The sequence below is a fragment of the Myripristis murdjan genome, chromosome 5 (genome assembly GCF_902150065.1).
Source record: "Myripristis murdjan chromosome 5, fMyrMur1.1, whole genome shotgun sequence".
NCBI classification, from domain to species: domain Eukaryota; kingdom Metazoa; phylum Chordata; class Actinopteri; order Holocentriformes; family Holocentridae; genus Myripristis; species Myripristis murdjan.
The window spans coordinates 3,500,540-3,518,997 of NC_043984.1; the positions used below are offsets into that span (position 1 = coordinate 3,500,540).

At 43.7% G+C, this 18,458-nt stretch overlaps 1 protein-coding gene across 1 annotated transcript in view; it reads left to right on the top strand.

Annotated features, from left to right (window-relative positions):
- Positions 1-1,732: 1,732 nt before the first annotated feature.
- magi3b (membrane associated guanylate kinase, WW and PDZ domain containing 3b) overlaps positions 1,733-18,458 on the top strand; it is a 162,046-nt gene continuing 145,320 nt past the window's right edge. Inside the window, exon 1 of the mRNA XM_030052035.1 lies at positions 1,733-2,336. Coding sequence (XP_029907895.1) covers positions 2,030-2,336 — 307 coding nt within the window. The 5' untranslated portion in view covers positions 1,733-2,029. The remainder of the gene's footprint in view (positions 2,337-18,458) is intronic.

Below are 18,458 nucleotides of genomic sequence, written 5' to 3' on the forward strand. Positions count from 1 at the left end.
ACAGGCTCACTGCACCCTTTTTATGTATCAGTCAGATAAACCCTGCAACAGATTCAGGCTGTTGCTGCTGCTGCTGCTTCACAAACAGCCTGGACTTCAAGAGGCCTGAGCTCTGCTTCCAGTTAAAGAATGAGTTAACCATGTTGACATCAGTGTACTAACATCCACAGCTGATGTGTTGACACGGCGGGAGACAGTCCTCCTGTGAGCCAACGCGTCCATATTGTGGATGTTCACATGTTTTATCAATCAGTGTCTGTTTCGGTAAAAAGCAAGCTGTGCATGATTTATGATGGTTGTGAGGCGCTGTTTTATCATCCCTTGAAGAAAACTGACATTTCAAAAAGGTAATAACCGCTAAAATGAATTTTATTGGAAAAACAGCTCTTCACAATTTTAGACTTTTTTTTCTCCTTTTGGTTAGATTCTAATGAAATTTGATATAAAGCCAGCATACAGGACAAACCTTGCTCCGGTTTGCTTTAATCTCATCAATCCTTTCATATACAAAGCTGCTACTTTGACAGTAACACAGGCACACATGCAGGCTGATGTAAATCTACCATGCAATGATGATAAATGTGTTCTGACAGGCATTTCATATATTAGCTCATGCAAAAGCTTTGTTCTCTGGGCGTCACGTGTACATCCATGGCTGGAGATCTAAGTGTGAGTTTAGTGTCCTGCTGAATGACTGCTCTACCTGCTAAATGCATAAACACATTGTGGACAAAAACATAGTGCGCCCATTACCAACATGAATGATGTGAAATCAAGCCTTCAGCGAGTAATTGCTTGGATCGAATCAAACTAATTAGGGCCCTATGTTATGGATCATGCATGAATTTCGACTTTAGCCAAGCGTAATGGTATGTAGTAGTGGAAGTAATTAATTTAATAATGTGCATAGTAAATGTCAGAGATGACGAGGACATCACACATGGGAGCAGTTGTGCTTTCATTTGGACGGTAGGTGGCGCTGTGGAGACGCCGAATATCCGCTGGAATTTCCTCCTTAGGAATATTAATCGCTTCTACTTCCCAGCCAAGCAAAATTAAGATCCACAGTGGGGTTTGATGTGTGTTGCAATCTAATCACCGGAATTGTTACACGGCTTTGTGATATTTCCCTATACATTATAATACGCCAGTTCGTCGCCCTCCGTCATGTAAAACAGGGTAGGGCCTTTAAAAATGGCAACAAACATAATAAGTAGGATGGTGCATTTTAAAAAGGCTCCAGAATGAGGAGAAGTTGGAGGGGGCATTGCTGGACTCGTGCGCGGTTCATTGAACGCAACAACCCGGAGGAGGAAGCCGAGGCTGGGCCGCGTCGCCGCTGAGCGTGAAGGGGGCGTTCCAGAGCCGGGCTACATCTCTCGGTGGCGGCGCCAGGTGATTCAAACCTGTGGCAGGGAACGCTGTCGCCCGCAGATGTCACTCCGCTCAGCCATCATGGACTGGATCCCAGCAGCGAAAACCAGCCATCAGTGAAAGCAACTACCCATCTGCTCGGCCGACCCACAGGTATGAGGCATCCCTCGTTGACGCACTACACTACGGCGACTGCTGCTCCGTAACCCGCCGCCTTCACAAGCCTCCATTCAGTTTACGTTTTGTTTTGACAACTTGGCATCGGGAGGCTTCCGAGAGACAGAGAAGACGGATCGAGTTGCAGCGCGGCGATGGAGAGCATAAAACGTTGATTCTTCGTTTTGAAAGCCCCTCTCGCCGCCTTCAACTCCCGTGTTTTACGCACAGGGAGCGCTTGGAGATATCGCAGCCTAGGCAACTGCGCGCACATACGCCGCGGGAGGCACCAGCCCGTGGAATGACAGACCGCCGCGCCGAATTCACGGGTGAAAAATCAGCCTCGTCCGCGTCTGGGAGATGAAATCCCCAGGTCGGGAGAAGAACTCAAGAGGTTTGGCCGCGCTCGTTTAACAGCAGCAGCACACGCCGATTGCACCAACCGGGTCGTTTACCAGTTCTTTTGAAAAAGAGGAAGAAAAAGAAAAAAAGATAAATCATGTCCAGAACACTGAAAAAGAAGAAACACTGGTCAAGTAAAGTGGTGGAGTGCGCGGTGTCATGGGGGAACCTGGGGGACTTCGGCTCCGTGGTGGAGATCTTAGGGGGAGCCGAGCTGGGAGAGTTCCCCTACCTGGGCCAGATGAAGCTGGACGTGCTGGTGTGCCACGTCGGGAAGCTGCCCTACTATGGGGACGTTTTGCTGGAGGTGAACGGGACACCTGTCAGTGGACTTACGAACCGCGACACCCTGGCTGTCATCCGCCACTTTCGGGAGCCGATTCGCCTGAAGACTGTCAAACCAGGTGCGTCCCTCCCTTTTCTTTTTTTGCTCGCTCACACGCCCTCCATGTCACCTGAGCCCTGAGCAATTTGGTATGCAAAGGCGCATACACAAACCACCGCGTCCACATGATGTTACACCCAGTCATAGACGAAAAAGAAAGAACAGTGAACTGTGACCTCATAGGGAAAACACACTCCATTATTAATTTTTGCCCAAATTATTTTTCATGAAAGGAATTTGTATCTCCCCATTAAGGAACCCTACCATCGCGACGCATCCTATGAATTCATAGCAATGATTTATGTCAGCTTTAAAACTCTCCTCTGAAAGTAAAAAGGTGCTGAAACTTGACTACTAGGGAAGTCAACTTTATTCATATTGCATATTTAAAGACCAAAGTTGAGGTACAGTTAAAATTAAACAGAATAAAAATAAATACAAGCAGAAACACAAAGCCCCCTGTGTGGCCACAGAGAACATTCCAGACTGATAAACCTCTTTGTGCCCCATAGCATCCAGTTGGCCACTTCTCTCACCTCTTTTCTCAGGGAGATCGAACTGTGATAATGGTAATAATGGCGTGTAGCCCAGTCCAAGTCTTCCAGGCTAAGTGCACTTACATGCATAGAAAGAAGGCCTAATTACTTCCTCCATTATTCAGTCTGCTCAGCCTAGTGGCCGTAGAGTGGTTATCTGTGTAATATTCCTTGTCCCATCTTTCCCCATCCATCTCTCCGAGGATGCTGCCTACAACATCCAAACACTGATAATGAAGCCTAAATGCAATAATGGATTTGTTGGGGCTGTATTGCATAGGGGTTGTATGGGGGGGGGGGGGGGGGTCAGTGGAAGGTGATGTGGAGAAGGCCTCATGCGGAGCCTGAGCAGGCGTAGGCTTCCTGGCGCTGGAGCGGCTGGAGGATCCGTTTGTCTGTTGGTGAGGGAGAAGAGGTTAGGCTTGCTTTTTTGCTCGCCTGCTGCCTCGTTACATCCACTGGAGCTGGAAATGTCTACACAACAACTGAGACTGTTCAAAAGGTTACATCAGCAGCAGCAGCTGAGTCCCTGGACCCCGGGCCAGTATCCCTGAAGATCAGCTGTGTTGATGTGTCGCTGTGCTTGTGCACATGCGTACAGATACTCACTAGCTTTCCTCGTTTACCTTGATTTGTCAGATGAGTGCTCGTGTGCTGTTAGTGTGTGTGTGTGCGCACCAAGGTGTGTGTGTGTGTGTGTGTTTCCTTGCTCTACACTCCCCAGAGCTCCTAACACCATGCTCTCTGCCCCACTAACCAAGGATGATTAATAAAGGGCATGGGAGAGGGAGAGAGAGAGAGAGAGAGGGAGAGAACGACAGAGATGGAGCGAGAGAGAGAGAGAGGGGGAATGAAGAGAGAGATAGAGAGAAAATCAGCTCTGCCTTTGGCTCTAGGCTTAACTCCCACGCGAGGCTGTTTTTGCTCTTTAAAGCTCACAGTGAAGTAATAGGTGGCAACGATGGCAATATTCCTCATCATCCATTACTTCACTGCCATCCTCACCAGCAATAGCAACAATCTGGCCTAGTTGTCCACATCAGATTTACAATGTCATGAATCTGGCATTTAGTTACTTGAAAGGTCGCAGCCAGGGTGGATAGTAATGACGTCGGGGCTCTTCAATATTATGTTTGCGGCCGCGCAATTGCAAAGCCTCTCAAAGGCCCTCCAGCAACCGGCATACAGATTGGGTTGTTATTGTATGATTACTTATTGTGTGTGTGTGTGTTGTGTGTATACATTCCTGTGCGGTAGCCTCATGTTTAATTCACACCTCTTGCATAATTGAGGCAGCGAGTGGATTTTCTCCCCTCTGATGGAGGTGGTGGGCCTGGAGGATCAGCTGTTAGCAGGAAGCCAGGAAGCCGGGATGACATGACGGCGGCCGGCAGCGTCGGAGGGCTCTCTGGGTGCACCAGATGTTCCACCGCGCTCTTCCCATGATCCTCTGTGCGCTGCCTCTCGCCCCCGTGGAGCTGGTGTGTTTCCCGTGCTGCTGACAGCCAGGGCGGAGCGTGGAGGAATTTAGGAGAGAGAGAGAAAGAGAGAAAGAGAGAGAAATGGGGGGGAGAGGGAGATAGAAGTTTAGCAGCACAAAAAAAGATTGCAAAGACAGAGAAGTGGGGATGTGACGTGAAGATAGAGGGTGGCAGGATGCAAGATGCGAGTCTCTATGGAGGCTATTATCCATCTCAGCCATTGATCGAAAGGAACGTGAGCTGAGGAGAATTCCACACAGCACTTCAGTGACTCGCTTCTATTGCCGCTTCCAGTGCATCATCTATTCCCAGGAGGCTGCCACGAGGCAGCTCTCACATACATATGTACCCGCATGCATACTCCTCCGATCCTCCATATCACTCCTTTGAAATGGAGAAGTTCACATTAAGCCTATGGCAAGACTCCATGAGATACCGGGAGGTGGATGTTCCCATTTCCCAGGGATCTTTGATTAAGCGAGGAGATACCTTTATTAAAAGATGTGCTCACGACTCTCTTCTTCTCTGTGCTGTGTTCGGGAACCTGAACCAGCGAATGGAACGGATCCATGATGAAAAACCTCAATGGAAACTAGGCGCCTTTGTAGATCTCCTCTCTTCCATGTAGTTATTTTCCACCATGATTCCCTTTCTGTTCACTGCTGCAGCCACCATACAGTCACACCATACATGCAACATATGGCTATTTATAACCAGCTGAATGGGTGATGATGACAATGACATCAAATGAATGATTTCACATGGTAGTATACATTAGAGATAGTGCAAGAAGCTCTCAGATGACTAATATTAGCTGTGTGATGGTGTGACTGTGCCTGGTATAACTGAACAGGTCTCCTGCCTCTGCAGCTCTCTGTGTCTCAGTGAGAGGGTTAGGGATTAATGGATTGTTATATTTTGACTACAGTAAATTGTTATATGATATTTTCCATAGCCACTAAATGCAACATTAATTAGATTGCAGATATTTTGAATAAATGTGTGATTAATTGTGGGATTATTCATGAACATGCTTGAAGTGGGTAAAAAGGCATTCTGATTGTGAGATAATAGGCATTTCATCTTGATTGATCTTAATGGCTGATAATGGTTGTTGGCGATGAAGAGAACATTACAGAAATTAGCCTGTAAAATTGAACAATTTGTTGGTTATACATTCTATGAAATTTGAAAGTTAATTACAGTCTTTAAATTGGAATGTGTTTCACATTCTGTCAATTTCGGAGACAAGTCACCCAACTGAGCGCGAGCTTGAATAATGCAGTGGATTCTGACATCGATAACAGTTTTAAGCGGGTAATAACTTGGCTACAGTGTATTATGCTTTAAATGTTACCTGCTTTTGCTCACGCGTCAGCATATTTTCCATTACCTGCTGATCATGCCAATAGAGAAAAATACTGAGTGACATGAGCCCTAAGCCCCTGTATCAAACAGCAATAGTGAGCGTGGGTTAATCACATTAATGCACCTCTCATATCAGGAAGTGCCTCTCAATGGAGTCATCCTCTTGACAGGCGATGCTTTGTCATTGGAAAGAGATTTGCAGTCGACTGCAAAAAACGGGGATTGAGAGTGAGAGCGGGAACACAGGGGCCCAGAGAGCCTGGTCAGATAACCGGAGACATCTGTTCTCGCCTCAGATGTGCTGACAATCAACCGAATTAGGCAAAAGAGCCGTCATGTTCTCTGCTCCTTTGGCGTGGAACAAAGTATTTTTCAAGATGAAAAAAGCTCTCTCTTAGTTTTGTCTGAAGTGATTATGAGCCATATTTATGCAGCCTCAATAAGAAGCCGGCTATGCTTTGTTTAGCTAAGATCTGTTTGGTCTTGGGTCCTGATCCTGCTGCTCTGCTATTGGATTATTGACTTTGGGGTGCTTATGCAGCTAATTTTGACTTTGGACTTACTTCTTTTGCGATTTCAACGGTGCCTTTGTGTGTGCACATTGTTGTGTTGTTTATCTGCAGCTTTTGCGTTTCAAGTTTGATTTCAAGTTGGTCTTAACCCCTCTCCCTTAAATGTTACTTAAATATTGAGAAGCATTCCTCTCAATTTTTTAAGACAGTGTGACATGCATATTTTCTATCTGCTGGTTGCATGGCCTCATTGGAGATGCATCATACTTCTACTGAGTGAAATGTTCCAACCCAAGCAGCATCACATCAAAGACAAAATATCTACAAGCCTTGTGCATCATTTTATACACATTTCCCTGGAATTCAGCAGGACATGTTTGGTGTCTTTGGAAACTTTGGGATCATCACTAGAATTTATGATGAAGTTCTGTGGGTTTGAACGAAGCTTGGCTGTGGTTCCAGCGATGAAAACGCTCATGGGACTGGCTTGGTTCAAGTGGCTGATGGTGTTTTCTGTGTCAGGTTAAAGTCAGTGGAGAAACCTGGTTAAATAAAGTTTGAACAAACAGGTAGAGAGACTCCTGAGGTCTGATTCTTCTTGTACAAGAGAGACGTGGCCAAGATGGCAGCAGCTAATGGTTGAATGTACAGCTAACATTTTGCAAACATCACATACAGGGAGTGGTAGATTAGGACACAGGCGCATAATATGCAAACAAGCCATATCCAGTACGTAATATAAAAAAATGAAAGTCAACAGAGTAAAAGATCAGCTTGTAAGGATCAGTTTCTGGATCCAATAATTGCATAATATATTACACTACAAACTATGGGAGCAGGCAGTAGTACAGTCTCATTTGTGTCATCAGGGAGAATTTGAGGCAACACAAGCTTTATACTTCACATACTAGACAATTATGTGAAATGTGCAGTATATTGCATTAGCCCCTACATTTGAGTCATCTTCAAATTGATAAGAGGAATAATTTAAGCTATTTAAAATGGCCATGTCTATAACTAGCTACATTACCTCCGGTAATGCAATCTCATCCATTTGTCACGGCTGTGTGCCACTGTGCCACCAAATGCAGTGCTCAGTGAGCCACCATGGCTGTGGTGCGCTCACACACGGAGGAGCTTACAGTGTGCTCTTAGCAGGTGCTGATGATGTGACAGTCATTGGGCTTAATCCCTAGCAACGTGTGTTTGAGATGAGAAGCGCCACAACAAACCCTTGATCACAAGGCCTACTATTTTTGTGAGCACCGCCGGGCCGGCAGAGAACGGCCGCACTAATCAGTCAGCCCTGCTTTGTCGGAGCTGCGCAGAGACACTTGAGCCAGACTGCCAGGACAGAAATGCAAGATGGTTTGCTGCAGCACTGGAGTATGGCAATTAGCAAGAATGTTGTTCCATGCCCCGGCCTTCCAACCTTGTCTCATTAATGTCTCTCGCACTTTTCCTCGCCGTTGTTCTCCGCACTGCTTCCTCTGCCCGCGCATTCTCTGCTTGGCTTAGACCTATATATGGGCTGATACTGACCTTCTTTTGAAAATATAATAGATACCGGGCCTGGGGCAATATGAAATTTCCTTCAAATGTAATGGCAATTCACAATATTATCCCGTTAAGCGTCAAAATATGCCTAAAACTCTTAAAATGAATGTTGTTGGTATTATGTGCAAAGTTACATTAGGCTCTAGTAAGCCACACAAAACTTATACTGAAAGAGCAAAAAATATAAAAATGCATTAAGTTTAAATGCATTCCAAAGCAATTTATTTGAACTGTAGGGAAAGTATGCTTCGCCACAGAAATGGAATTATTCAGTTTCTATGGCAACTCTCATGTTTTGAAAAACAAATCAAGTGCAGAGCATTGCATGATCAACTACTAGTAAGTAGATGGGGCTCATCGTAATGGGTACAATAGAGTTTTCTGATGTGACTGCAGTTGTAGCACATTCCACTGTGGCGCTGTACCATCATCAGCACAGTGCATCCTGAAAGGCTCTGAAGAAGAAGAAGAGAGCCTCTGTGTTCACTAGCTGCAGCCAGGCTAGCAGTCTGGTATGGAAGCAGTGGTGGTAAATTAACTACAGGAATATTATGGAAATACTACATGTGGCAGTGTATTTGCACGTCTGTTGTGTACCAGTATGTGGATGGGTGACATCAGTCCGATATCCAATCCGTAAACGACGTCTCGATTGACATTGATAAATTGCTTCCCTACTTCTTATGATTACTATGATGCAGTTTGACAACATATTCATTAAGGAATTGGAAGCCCTTAACCCAGGATTTGATTTCACTGCAACACTGTAACAAGTTCTAGATAAATATCAGAACAAAAATATAAATAATCAGTTCTGATTACAACTACCCGCCCTCAGAAAACACACAGGTTGTTCCATATTGCATTTACATTTACCAGTTAGCCCTTGAGTTGATGCTCATGTGTTGTGCACCTTCCAGTGAAGGAGCAGGTTAGGTTTAGTGGCTTGTTCAAGATCAAACCTGTGAGAAGCTTTCAGTTGCAACATGATCTGTGAATTTACAGACAAGCCAATGAAATCGGCAAAGAAGTCTCAGTAAAACAAAACAAAACAAAACCAAAAAAAAAAAAAAAAACACAATGATTTTTCAATAGTTTTATATTCCTTTGCATTCATAAACTGTATTAATATTTATGCTTGTGAATAAACAGCATTTTCAGTTGTGAAAAATGATGTTTGCATCTATAAAAATCACAATCGCCATGCCTTTCTTCCTTTAATTATGTTGAATGAACAGCATGCATGTCTTCACAAAACAATTTAAAAAATATATATTTTTAATGCTTTTATGATTCTATTAATCATTGACTATCATAAACAGCTACAGTTGTTTATGATAGTTGGTATCTGTTCCCTACCCTGGCAATTACACAAGCGCACTGAAGAGCAGCCGTGTAAATATAGATACACAAAGGCCATCTGGGCCCTTACAAAATGCAGTTAGCTCATTAGCAATTCTACTAGTCTCACTTACTTATTTACAATGTGTACGCAGCAGAAAGGGCCAAATGTGCAAAAGGCAACATGGCCAACAACATGACGGATTAGCACAGCTTTGGAATAGATGATTAGCTTTGGTTCACCAGCGATATGTTAATATGTGGTTTGTGTTGGACTGAACAAGGTAGAGGCAATCGTATGTCCAACTGGCATGCACACACACACTACCACACACACACACACCTCCCTGTACTCCAGCCATCCCCTCTGCATCTGCGGTGCCTTTTGCTATAACATACAACAAGGCGTTTTGATGTCATAGCTTGCTATTTTTTTTTTCGGTCTTTTGTGCCAAAGTGACTCTCAACAAGCATTTCCCATGTGTGCCTGAGGCAGCTGTCAGGCATGTAGTGTTGCTGTCATACCTCACACACCGAGACAGATCTAAAGGCACGCTGCAAAAAAATGTCCATCTGATTTGACACTTTGTTTTCTCAAAGCAAGTGAACATTTCTGCTAATGGGCTCAGATAATTACCTTGGCAGAGAATGCTGCATTCTGACGTCCCTGTTAGCAGGATATCTCGGAATCGTATGAAATTGGGTGGACAGATGGGCCTCAGGCCAAGAAGCAATTGATTAGATATTGGTTATAATCTAGATGTGAGATTTCCGCAATTTGACGTTTATCGATTTTTATCCATAACTATGAAATCACCAGAGACTTGATTCTACATTTTAAGGGCATGTTTGCACCATTAAGAAATCAATTTAACTTAAAATTTAAGACATAGTATTGATGTCTTTGGGCGCAACAGCAAGTAAGAAAATTGCTCAGTGTTGGCAGAGGTTTATCGTGCCTGTTTTGCTTGTTTCAGCAATATCTAAGATACATTGTCTTGAAATTTTTGATTTACTATTTTAAGATTTTAACTTTGCCATTGGTAATATCATCTGTTTGTCTTTTGTAGCGTATGTATTTATTAATGCATGAATGTATGTATGGCTGTGAGATGTGAGATACCCTGAATTTCCCAATGGGATCAATAAAGTATCTATCTATCTATCTATCTATCTAAATAAGGTAGATCACTCCATTAATACCAAAATGAGATTACTTAATTCAGGTGGCAGAAGTTAATTTGCGCTGGAAACGAGTGAATTGTCTCACCCTACTGGTGGTTGTCTTCCATTTTTTTTAAGCAAAATGAGATTTCAAGAGTCAATACTAGAATTAATGGGTGTTTTACCAAGTTTTTGTTTTTTTTTTCAGGGCTGTACTGCACCAGTCTCCTCATACAGCTATTGCAAAGCAGAGCTGCCAAGATCCCATAGAATCCCAGTTTAGAGCCCGGTCTCACATGCCTTGCAGTGTGTTTTTGGGGGCGGAGGAAGGGGAGCTGGAGGGGGAGGTAGGAGGAGGAGGCACGGTGCAAGTACAAAAACAAACGAGCGTAAAGTCGCTCCCAACCCTACTCCATGTCCTCAATAATTCATCTATACTAGAGCCAGATCCTCAACTGGTGTGTGTGTGCGTGCGTGCATATAAGTGCGCGTGCGTGCGTGCATGATACCGGGTGGTATTACACTAAAACTGTACTGTCAAAAAGCACAGCGTGGCTCCCCGTCCCCAGTGCCGCCTCATTAGTCACATTTTAATCAAACCGCTCCTCTCGCTCACTCCACCATCACCTGTAATAATGCCAGTGACAATAGACATACTGTATGACACGGTTTAGAGCTGGGATGGTACATTTTGAAACTGATGCGAACTATGCTTTATAGTGATTTGTTTTAATGCTTGAGCTGCAGGGAAAATGTGTATAGGGGTTTATGTTCAGTTCTATTCACATATAGTCCAGTAATTTTAGGCCAAAATTGGCGTCAACCTAGGACAAATTGCAAAAGAAGCAAACTCAACTGATTTTGGATCCTCAGTTTGTCCTGAGTGAGGGGAAAAAGTCCCAAGAAATCCCATTGGTGGAAAGTTTTGAAAATCACCTATTTATGACCACATTACCAAAGAACACTGTTTTTAACACACAGGGGAAAGGGGTTCCAAATTTTACTTTCAGATATCACTATAAAAATTCACAAGTTGATTACACACACAAAGACAAGAAAAAAAGTCAATTACCAGTTCTTTGAATTATTCTGTTTACACATGCATATCACACATTATCTGATTTGATATGCGCTAATAAGGAATATAAGGAATAAATGATAGAAGAGACATTTAAACAGTGAATTAAAAGGTTACTATATATATAGTAACCTTGAATTAAAAGGTTACTATATAACAGTGAATTAAAAGGTTATTATATATATAGTAACCTTTTAATTCACTGTTTAAATATCTGTTCTGGCATTTAGTCCTCATATTCCTTATTAGCGCATATCCAATCAGATGATGTGTGATATGCATGTGTAAACAGAATATTTCAAAGAACTTGTAATTGACTTTTTTTCTTGTCTTTGTGTCTGTAATCAACTTGTGAATTTTTATAGTGATATCTGACAGTAAAATTTTGAACGACTTCCCCCTGTGTGTTAAAAACAGTGTATTTTGGTATTATATGGTCATAAATAGGTGATTTTCAAAACTTTCCACCAATGGGGTTCCTTGGGACTTTTTTCCCCTCACTCAGGACAAACTGAGGATACAAAATCAGCTGAGTTTGGTTCCCTTGCAATTTGTCCCAGGTTTTTTCATAAAATAACTGGACTAATACATAAATCCTGATTGGTCATCAGGATAAGGTAAACAACCAAACTGTGAGAGAAGCATTATGCATTATGGACTCTATATAATTGGCCCAAGTGTAAAGATAGACTGGAAGCTGCGTTCCAAACCTTAACTGGCCTTGACACCGTAAACCTCTTTGTTATCATAGCAAGGCATCTGGTCAGGGCTCGGGGCGTTTCACAGTGCTCCAGTGCCCAGGGAACTGAGAGGGGTAGACACGGGTCATGATGGCAGGGTTTAATGAGCAATGTGAGAGACGGGGAGGGAGGAGGGAGGGAGGGGGGGGGGGGGGGGGGGGGGGGGGGGTCATAGCTATACCAGTAAATGACATCATCTCAACTCCACATCTGCACTGCACGGCACAGAGAGAGAGAGAGAGCCCGTGCCCATTATGAGAAGCTGCACAGTCAACATCGGGGGAATCTTCTCTCTTAATTGCGTCGTCGCTTTTACGATATCGTGTATATATCGCGACTCTGTGTGGATTTTTATTTCATATTTTTCGTATTTGCTATTTCCCCTGGGAAACTGGGGAAGTTGAGCCCCTTAGTTGCCAGCCTGTGTTCAGCCCCTGTTCCAATTACAGATCCTGCTGCAGCTCTAAAATGGCTCTTAATGATCAGACTGTGATATGATGACTAATTCTAACAGAGCCCTATAATTATTTATTTATCAGGGGGTCATACAGTCATTTGTTACCTTTATGTTAATTTAATAATGCTTTAATAGTGGGGCCAAATTGCCTGTGGTGAGGGAAGGTGGGGTGGCGAGGGGGTGCTCTTGCTGATTGAATAGATGAGAGGGAACAAAGCAGGTATCGGACGTGGTTATTTTCAGCCATTTTGCTCAGTGTCTGACCTGCATCGTTTGTGCCCTCGTTACCCACTCTTCCTTCTGCTTTCTTCGTGGAGAGCTCTCTTCTTTGTTTTCCTCAGCTCTTATCCACCCATCGCCGTGGCTGTGAGATGCCTGCCCTATTTTCCTCCCGTGATGCATCACCCAGAACAACCAAACACTGTTTACCGAGAGCATCTGTCTTTCCTTTCCATCACTCGTCCATCGCTCTGTTTTCTTTTCTGTGGCAGGATCTACATATTGCGTGCCTACAGATAGGCCTATACATAGCCTGCAGAGTTACTCGAGGTGTGCGGTGTCAGTGCTTGGCAGCATCATAAAAATGTATTTATTCTCACCATTTTGTGGCCTGTTTACAGCAGGGACAAGCGGATACGTTATGGTCGAGATGGCTAACATCGTAACAGGCACACAAACATCCCCCCGAAAGATGTTTAGATTTGGCTTCCCTGCAATCCAAAAATATGAGTGCGTACCCCTAGTGTGATATTTCCTGTTTCATCTGCTTCTTTGCTCCTCAGAGCGAATCCGTCAGATCCTGTATATGTGAGGCTGAATGAAAAAAAAAAAAAAAAAAGGGGGGGTTAGTGAATGCGACTGTGGTGTGGTTCTCCTTTCGGTTTGGGCTGAGCCGCGTCTCCGTCAGTGTCTGAGAGCAGATTAGAAGGGACGGCTGGTGAGGAGTCACTCCTCAGTCGGAGAGCCTTGTTTATTTGACCAGAGGCGCAGCAGCCATACGGCGACTGACTGACCCAGCGCTGTCATGAAGGACATTATCTTGATGCAGAAATGATCGCTGCACGCCTCTGGAGCCGCACTCACTGGCTCCCCTCCGCCTTTCGGCTCCCTTCAGTGATGGGTCATATTAGCATGCCTCCATCCTCTCCCACACACATGCACTCTTGCGCACACACGCTCTTGGCCAGCATGTCACTTTACCACTTTCCTATTATCCAGATGCGCTTTATCCTCCAACTGGTGTTTATCACTGCAAGATGGGCTCAGGTCACCTCTAGACAGCTCACAGGTAATGGGCCCTGACATCTGAATTAGTCTGCTCTTTGAAAGGATGATTAGCAAGCAGCTTAGGATTCTGGGAGGTGGGGGGGGGGGGGGGGGGGTTGCTGATAGGCTGACATAAACACACAGGCAGGAGTGAGGAGTCAGTGGACTGCTCTCTGTCTGATGACGGGAGGCTTGCCAGTAATATGGCTCATCTTGATGTGGTCACGGTGTGGCCACTGGGGACGACTGAAGGGGTGTGTGTGTGGTGCTGGTGGTGGGGGTGGCACAATAGTTTTTTTTCCCCAGGATGATGAAGTCATGACTTAATTCACTTGCATTCATTCCCTAAAGTCATTTCCTAATCTTAGCCATAGACAAATGCCTAGCCTGACCCTTAACCCTATAAAGCCATTTGTATCATATATAATACACATTTTCAATTCCGTTTTTTTGTTTTCAGTTTAATCAATACTTGACCAAAATACTGTTGTATACCTTTGAACGCTTCCCCTGTTCACCCTGGACCATACCATTGGCACTTCAAGTACACATCATATATCAAACACCAGAAAGGTTGTGCAATAACATATTTTTTGAATTTTTTTTTTAAAATATATATCTTGTTATAGGACTAAATAAAGGGTTCAATTTCAAAAAATTGGAATTTTATGCCAATTCTTTCATAGTTCAGGCTTTATAGGGTTAACCCTAACCAATAAGTCAAAATGACCACTTAAATAACGTTGCCATCCTTGGAAAAAAAAAAAAAAAAAAAAAAAAAAAACTGTCAGGGTGGGTGGGGTGGGGGCACACTAGGGATGATGAGACTGTGTATGTTTGTGCTGGTGATTTAGCCGCTATCAGCTCATTTTCACAAGCTGATATCGCAGTTTGAACAGCCACCAGAGCTACACCACCGTTATAAACGCTATTAATAGGAAAGGTTTCGACTTTCATGGCAAGGTGCGCCGAAATGCTTCTCATCCCTCTGTCTCTTGGCTGTGGAACCGGCGGGCCCAGCTGTTCCCCTCACCCCTTCCCCCGGCTCTTTTCTTATTCCTGGGCCGTGCGATTCGCTGTGTGCTTGTGGCGGCAGGGGAACGGCTGGCTTTGTAGAATCTTAATAGTGGCGAGCTCGCGCCGAGCGTTCCATCCGCTGCTCGCTGCGGGCGTGTGACTGAATGCCAATGAGACATTAGGGGTGAGGCAGGAGGGATCAGGCCAGAGCCGGGCAGGCAGAGTCTGTGTAGAGCCCTTTACGAGGTGAGAGGCGCGCACGTCTCGCTCCCAGAGGCTGCACGGCGAGAGGCGCTCCGTGTCTCGGGCGTTATCTCATCGCACCTAATCGCCGAGATGCTCCCGCTCTCATGCGTCACTGTCAAGAATGAGATAATCTAAGAGCGTTTTGTTTCGTCTTTGACTTTGCACTGGCTTTCTGTAACGTGCTGCCCCAGAAAGTCAGGCTGTTAGATTAGGGCTATTAGATTGTGATTCAATAAATGATACACTGACAAAGGGCATCGAGGTTTGACCCCCCAATATAGAGAGTGTGGCTAAACGCCTGCCTTCACCCATACACCAAACATCCATATACAAATCTTTCCTTTCCTTTTCTTTCCTTTCCTTTCACTGCAAAAACTCAAAATCTTACCAAGATTATTTGTCTTATTTCAAGTCAAAAATGTCTTATTTCTAGTCAAAATATCTCATTACACTTAAAATAAGACATGATCACCTCAGAAGTAACTTGTTTATAGACAATTGTCTCTTGTTTCAAGTGAAAATTTGCTTGAAACAAGTGAAAATTTGCTTGTTTCATTGGCAAAATTTGCCAGTGGAAAAAGTGAAAATTCACTTGAAATAAGTGAAAATTAGCTAGAAACAAGAAACCAATTTTGCCAATGAAGCAAATTTTCACTTGAAACAAGAGACAATTGTCTTAAAACAAGTTACTTTTAAGGTGATCATGTCTTGTTTTAAATGTAATGAGATATTTTGACTAGTAATAAGACATTTTTGACTTGAAATAAGACAAATAATCTTGGTAAGATTTTGAGTTTTTGCAGTGTTCCTTTCCTTTCCTTTCCTTTCCTTTCCTTTCCTTTCCTTTCCTTTCCTTTCCTTTCCTTTCCTCTCCTCTCCTCTCCTCTCCTCCAGAGGTTCTACTCTGCTGGATTTCTAAGAGTAGCTATAAAGCTGCGTCCTGACAAAATGTCTGTGTTTAAAAGATTATGTAATTTGCAATAATCCGTATGGGCTTCCCATTGCGCTACATACCTCATAGCACCCCAGCCTAGGGCGAAGGCGTGGAACAAGTAGTGCAGCGTGGGCTTAGTTACATCTGTGTGTGTGTGTGTGTTGATATGTGACATCTTCACTGTGCAGTCTGCTTAAACTGAAGGTGGAGGGCCTGCGAATGCGCTGAAAATGGAGAGCACTCCCAACTCTCCCGCTCTCCTGTGCATGCGCACGCACGAAAATCACACACACATCGCCACGTTAATCTGCCTCCGTCGCCGCGCGCACATGGGTTTCCACATGACGGGGATCTCGCTGACGGTCGAGTGGGATGGATTGATGGGTGGATGCAGAAGCCCCAGTCGCACAGTCTCTGTCTAATCTGATTACAGCAGCTTCACACAGTGGTCCTGTCTGATGGAGGGAGGGCCGAGCAGAGGGGACAGATGGAGGAGTGCTGTGGTTAACCCTGTTGTGTAATATGCAGTTGTAGTGCTGGGAGAAGGGAAGGAATACATGAATGTGATAATACCGATAACCCTTTTCCTCTCGTTCCCAGTCACTAGACAGCTGATTACATTTTTATATGACCGGCTCGCAGGTTGAGGTCAATTCCCTTTAGTCAATTCAAAGCGCAATGCTAAACTGCCGTTCATTCCTTATTTATAAAGCATTCATTCTTTATTAATTCATTATGATGAAGCAATGCATGAGATTTTTTTTTTCTTATGTTCCATTTAGGGATTTTAAAGAAAAATCCCCTTCCTGAAGTCGCTCGGTTTGAAGGAAACTGATCGCAGTCTTGCTGTCTTGATGTAAAAATGCGACAATAGCTCTTCTCAAAGTGATTATTTAAAAAAAAAAAAATTTAACCAAGTCAAGTTGAGATTAAAGATAATTTTCAAGGTATACCTGGCCAAGACAGCATCAGCAAATAGCATCAGAAGCATCAGAAAGTATCAGACAGGCAGGACGGGAGATAACAAAAAAACGATGCAGCAATATGACAAATACAACAAATTCTAAAATGAAGAGCAAGAGAGGGGTGGTGAAGGTGGAGTACGATAAAAGACAAGGACAACATCTTACAAAACGCACTGGTCCCCAATAACTTCAGTTCCTTCAGATCTGACAGTGGTGCTTTAGTTTCAGGTCTTTTGCTAGGATTTTCCACATGATGAAAGCTTTCTCTCCACTCCCTATTCAAGCTTTAGGGACAATCAGGAAAAATGAGTCCAGGGACCCCAGACTGTACACGGCTCCACATTTCTGACTAATTTAGACACATAAGCACCCAGGAAGCCTTCCCAGAATGGCCGTATGAATGAAGACAAAACAGTGACTAAGCATACGTGTGGACAGATAGCCAATGAGCACTCACAGACAAGGTACAATGATGAGTCAGGGATTTACCATTCAAAGCTCCATGATAAACACTGTCTAACATCCAAAGGCGCTGAGCTCATGCATTCATATACAGCAAGTCACCTTAATTAGGTAATGGTAAAAACGCATCAGCAACCAGTCCTTCCCCAGACGTGTGGTGAGAGTCTGTCTCTTAAATAGAACCCCAGCTTCAGCCTTCGCTTCTAGTAAGACAGATGTCAGTCTGTCATCAGTCGAAATCCCTTCATGTTTGACGCCACACAATCCACTTCATTCCCTCTTGGGAGAGTCGTGATGGTTTGTTCCTCACATTTGGATACAAAAGAGTCATCCTTCAGATCAGGCTTAACATGTCCACAGCAGAGATCCAGTGATATGAGATGCTCGTGGCTTTGTCCCCGTCCCCAGGCTTCTTTAGTCTTTCCACTTAGTGACCTACTTGACTCGTGTGTAGACCGCTGGAGTGGTTGAGGCTGCGAGGGCACATCCAGTTCCTTTACTTTGTGTATGCTGAAAATAAATATGGTTTCTGCTTCCTGTTTCCCATTATATTACATTAAATATGTTATTGGCTTAACCCTATAAAGCCATTCGTATCATATATGATACACATTTTCAATTCCGTTTTTCGTTTTCAGTTTAATCAATACTTGACCAAAATACTGTTGTATACCTTTGAACCCCTGTTCACCCTGGACCATACCATTGGCACTTCAAGTACATATCATATATCATACATCAGAAAGGTCGTGTAATAACATATTTTTTGATTTTTGATTTTTTATATATATATTTTGCTATAGGACTAAATAAAGGGTTCAGTTTCAAAAAATTGGAATTTTCTGCCAATTCTTTCATAGTTCAGGCTTCATAGGGTTAATCTATTTTGAAATATATATTTGCTATCAAACGGACCCAGAAACACATCCCTAGATATTAACGTCCATGTTAGTCCTTCGAACGCTAAAGTAGCTAATGACAGCAGTTTTTCTGATTTTTTTTTTTTCATAGCAGCCT